This window comes from Papaver somniferum, chromosome 5, assembly GCF_003573695.1.
Source record: "Papaver somniferum cultivar HN1 chromosome 5, ASM357369v1, whole genome shotgun sequence".
NCBI lineage: Eukaryota > Viridiplantae > Streptophyta > Magnoliopsida > Ranunculales > Papaveraceae > Papaver > Papaver somniferum.
In genome coordinates this window covers 183,745,698-183,750,885 of record NC_039362.1, presented here as the reverse complement: position 1 = coordinate 183,750,885, position 5,188 = coordinate 183,745,698, and the positions used below count along the sequence as shown (strand labels likewise).

Below are 5,188 nucleotides of genomic sequence, written 5' to 3'. Positions count from 1 at the left end.
TTTTTTTTTTTTTTTTTTTTTTGTCTTTGCTTCTTTTATTGCCTCATTTTTACATAATATACCAAATATATTTTTGCATAGACACACTTTAGGCCGAACTATCAAGTAAGTACCCCTTCAGTTTCTAAAATAGGCTTTTTTGCTTTGCATAAAGATTAAGAAACCCGATCATTAGAGCCTTTTTTTCATACTTTTTTCTAATTAGTCCTTGATTTTATTCATTTTATATCGGAGAAAAAGGGAGAGAGAATCGGCCACCTTTTATATTAATAGAGAAAGAAGTGGTCCCTTTATGGATAAATTAGTCAATTCTTAACATTTAACTTTTCATTTAAATTAGCCAAAAAAAAAATTTGACATTTCCAAATAAGGAAACCTGTCTATTTTTTGGAAATTTGACATTTCCAAATAAATTGAATAAATGTCATTCATATGTTTCAATAATTAGTTATGATGGTGTTATATAAAAAATGCTGGAGCAGACAAAAAATCCATGATGATCCAAGGATAAGCTGGGTATCGAAATCCGGTTTTGTACAAAACCCAGATTCCAAATGACAAATTCAATCATACTATACCTCTTATAGCTTAACTATTCCGAGGCATAAAAATTAACTGCAACTACTACTGTTTTTTTTCTTTTAAGAAACCGTAACTACCAATGTACCATCGAAAGAATTCTAAACCATCAGTTTCCGACCCTTTTGGAGTTATTTTCTACCTACATTTCCTCTTAATCTTCTTTAAATACTTCTTTGATTTTCTCATTTTTCCTGTCAACATTAATAATCAGTGCTAACAAAAAAAAAATCATGGTAAGAAGAGCTTAATTTTATATCCAGTTGCAAGATAATCTTATGATCATTTAAAGTTCACAATTTTCTTAATCATGCAAATTGATATGTCTTCCGCTTCCGCATTTGTGAATTTACAGGGAACTTTCAGCAATCTTTTCGTTTTGGGGGTTGTTATTTCAACCCATTTACACGTCGTAGCAGCGCAAGGAGTTTTCGACGTTACGGATCCGAAATATGGAGCAGTTGGTGATGGAAAAAAAGACGATACTCAGGTAAGTAATTCATCTTTTATTTTCTGATCGAAGAATTTATGATAATAATAATATAAATGATTATTTGATAATCCAGGCATTTACGAAAGCGTGGGCTGATGCATGCGCAGCAACAGCAGGGATACCAAAATTGGTTGTTCCTAAAGGAAAGACATTTTACGTTGGACCAACTTCATTTATGGGTCCTTGCAAGGCCAAAAATGTCACCTTTGAGGTATGTAAAGAATGTTTAGTAGTGCATGGGACGAGATCAATGAGCTAATTCTTCTTATTATTATTTATTTGTTCTTTGTTTCGTCAAGCTTGGTGGAACAATTGTTGGACCCCAAAATCCCTCAGCATGGGATACTGCCAAGGGTGGTTCAGGAACATGGATCGTATTCAATGGTGTGACTGGTCTCCTAGTAAATGGAGGTGGTGTTTTTGATGGACGTGGTCAGGGATGGTGGGAGAAGTCCTGCCATCAAAATAGACATCTAAACGCACCAGGATGCACCAAGATACAACCAGCTGTAAGTACTTCCATCGTTATATATATATATCAGACAGAATTTTCAGTTTTTTTTCCCATAGAAGTTAATAATGCGCACTACACATCTCCTGGGATTGCAGGCAGTAAACTTCTGGGGGACAAACGGTGGTGCATTTAGAGACATCACGGTTACAAACAGTCCGATGTTTCACGTAACTCTCTTGAAACTAGAGGGTTTTGAAGTCTATAATGTCAAGATTAACTCCCCTGAAGATAGTCCCAATACCGATGGTATTCACACCCAGGATGTCAAACAGGTCACCATTGCTGACAGCCAGTTTAGGGGCGGTACGTACACATACATAGTTGTGGATTCTTGGGATGCATATAAAAATGTCACAAATTTTTTGTTTTCCAAAGACTTATAAACAACTTTTATCAGGTGATGACTGCGTCTCAATTGGAGACCGAAGTTCATTTGTCTATGTCCGCAACTGTCACTGCGGACCTGGACACGGAGTAAGGTTAGTATGAGTATCCAAAAAAAAATCTAGACATACGTAGTTAAGAAATTATGAAAAAACGAAATCAATAATGAGATATACGTACGGTTGCCATATGTGCATATGCAGTATTGGAAGCTTAGGTAAGAGTGGAAAAAATGCGGACGTAGAGGAGATCCATGTTGAGAGAATTGAATTTGTCGGGACCATGTTCGGTGCTAGAATCAAGACTTACAAGGTATCCTTCATTTTTCTCAATATTTCTTTGTTGTGGCCTCTTTGATTAAAAATCTGACTTCTGTTTATAACTACTCTTGGTTCTTTAGGGTGGAAAAGGCTATTGCCGAAAGATTTCATATAAGAACAGCAATTTCACTAATGTGATGAATCCTATATTCATCGATCAATTCTACCTTGATGTAGGAGTGAGTGATACACCTAATGCGGTATGTAAAAATTCGAACGAACTGCTAGCTATTCTCTTGAGAAATTACTTTTATTCCGGTGGCATTTAATGGAATTCTTGCTTGTATAGGTGAGCGCTGTGAGTATCAGCGACGTAACTTTCGAAGGTTTAACGGGAACAACCGACGTAAAAGTACCAGCAGCTATCACTTTGAAATGTAGTGAGGCGGTTCCTTGCACCGGTATTAAAATGAACAACATCAACTTAACACCCGCAGTACCTGGGACAAAGCTTACTACTAATTGTTCTAATGCCAAAGGAGCCATTCTTGGAAAAGTTGAACCAGCCGTAACTGGTCTGATTAGTTCAGCATAAGGATGCATGTGCAGCTCAATATCGCGCATTAAAGTCTGGCTAAGAGTGTCAACAAATTAAATAATTTGGTCCAACCTTCGAGTACTTCGAAGTCTTGGTATAATTAATCATTGATCGTATTTGATTATGACAAATTAAGTTTGTTTTTCCCCTGTAATCTTCTTCGATCTCAATCAATTTTGACAAACGGAAATGAATTAATTAAATTTATATATATTTAACTTCTTCTTCAATCCTTTATATATCATACAATGTCTATTCGTATGTCACCACATTTCTATATCATTGTTTATTTAATCGCATTTTATAACACTAATTAATTTTATGTATTTCGTTATCAATATCTAATTAGGATTACTATATGATTATGTTATGGTTTCAAACCAGAAGTGCCAAGTTCAACGGAACGGATAAGAATCCCTTCAAATTCAAATTCAAATTTTGAATAATCACAATATTCAAGCTAGAATGTTCTTCTTCTCTAGAATTGAAAACAAAGTGTTACATCATTCATTATCTAGACTTCTCATCTCTGCTCAACTTTTCAGATAAAACCCACTAACAAAAGTAACATGACCCTCGTGAATCACAAGACTCCTGACCCGTGTTTAAATCACTATCCATGCACCAAAAGTATTTGAATCCCTTGGCATTCAAATTTTTATGTTCAGAGTCTTCAGACAGCAATGGTGGAGTTGAGCCAGTTATTAACCGGCTTCCAAAGCCTATTAGAATTTCTTTTCACACGAATTTGATGGACTTCGTTTTTTACTTGTTGTTACAGCGCGTTTGGATAAGCATCCAGGAATAATTTTTTGTTTGGAAATAACTTTTTGATTTCAAGAATTCCAAAAAACAAGAAGTCTGGTAAAGAATTCCAAAACGACTTCTAAAAATCGAAAAGTTAACTTTTTGTGAAGCAAAATACTTCTGCTTCTGGTATCCAAACACGCTATTAGTCTCTACATTATGATTTTCTCCACCTCTACTTATCTTATCGTCTTCTACCAACCCTAGAATAAAGACATCACTAAGAGGGTGTTGGGATACCAGATTCAGAAGTGTTTTTGCTTCTCTAAAACAAGAGTAATCTCAAAAATCATAAACACAAATTTTTTGTTTCACAAAAAATATATTTTTTCACTTCTAAAAGTAATTTTGAAGCGCGTTTGGATACCAGAAGTGCTTCTGCTTCTCCAGAAATCATCCCGTTTCACTAAAAATTGACTTTCTAGAAATCATCTTAAAATTGTCTACACGAGAATTTTTCGCTTCGGGAAGTCAAAAAATAAGTTATGGGTGAGTATCCAAGCAGCCTGTCAACCTGATTTCCAACTTTCTTACCAGTAAAAGTCGTAAAAAAAAAAACCGTACATTCCTTTGGGATCCATGGATCATCACCAGTTCGCCTAAAAGGTTTAACAACCCCTTGAATTAGGACTTTTGTCTTAGACTCCCAGGGGTGTTTGAATTCTCTATCTGTCCAGATTCACTCGATAGTCAATCCTATGAATAATCCCAACCTTTTTTCTTCCTCTATTTTGATCAAACAGATCAACAATTGGCTCCTGCTGCTTTCTTGGTAGTTTCACTTTGACCCGTAATCAGAAATGAGAATGTTCCACTTTACTTCACCTGACCTCCCATCATCCTCATCTTTTGACCGTTGATCATTATACATCTCTAAGCTATACTAACGGTTTTGATCTAAGGATGACAAATAAGGTTGACTATTATGGTGAAAAAATGTACTTTTCTCCCTCCATAAATGAAAAGGAATTTCATTTTCCTTTTTTCAAAATATATTTTTTCTTCTTCTCATAATGTCTGTGACTGTTATAGTAATTCAAACATTCAATCGTCAGCCACCTCTAATGGCGACTCTAGTCAACATAGTACGACACAGTCAAAATCAAAATCTCAATTATTCTTCTTATCCACCTTTTAAATCAACTACTCCATCAAACTTCCATCTACTTTTTCTATTTTATCATCAATTTTTCATATCCTGATTTGATTTGTTGATTTTTCTGATATTATTATTATTATTATTATTTCTAATGGAGGAAGAAGAACAACCAATTGAGATCAGAGCTTTGAAATCATTAGGTTTAGGGTTCGATTTAACATCTGATTTTAGATTAAAGTTTGCTAAAAAAGGAAACAAAGGTGAAGATGATGGTATTGGTAGGTTGATTGTGCTTGATGAAGAAGATCAAAGAGATGTTGTTCTTCCTGGTGGTAAAATTATATCTGGTGTATCTAGAGATATTAAATGTGATAAAGGAGATCGTATTAGGTTTAAATCAGATGTGGTTGAGTTTAATCAGGTAAATAAATTACTTCTTTCTTCATGTTTTTTT

The 5,188-nt window shown here is 34.7% G+C and overlaps 2 protein-coding genes across 2 annotated transcripts in view; both read left to right on the top strand.

The window, feature by feature from the left end:
* The first annotated feature begins 660 nt into the window (after positions 1-660).
* LOC113283894 (polygalacturonase-like) lies at positions 661-3,058 on the top strand. The gene is made up of 9 exons (XM_026533276.1): positions 661-815; positions 935-1,069; positions 1,146-1,283; positions 1,372-1,581; positions 1,682-1,889; positions 1,984-2,065; positions 2,174-2,282; positions 2,371-2,490; positions 2,580-3,058. The coding sequence occupies exons 1-9, from the start codon at positions 813-815 to the stop codon at positions 2,823-2,825; spliced, it is 1,251 nt and encodes a 416-aa protein (XP_026389061.1). The 5' UTR covers positions 661-812; the 3' UTR covers positions 2,826-3,058.
* Positions 3,059-4,661: 1,603 nt separating this feature from the next.
* Positions 4,662-5,188, top strand: part of LOC113283893 (MACPF domain-containing protein At4g24290-like) — a 5,472-nt gene continuing 4,945 nt past the window's right edge. The window contains exon 1 of the mRNA XM_026533275.1: positions 4,662-5,155. Coding sequence (XP_026389060.1) covers positions 4,886-5,155 — 270 coding nt within the window. The 5' untranslated portion in view covers positions 4,662-4,885. The remainder of the gene's footprint in view (positions 5,156-5,188) is intronic.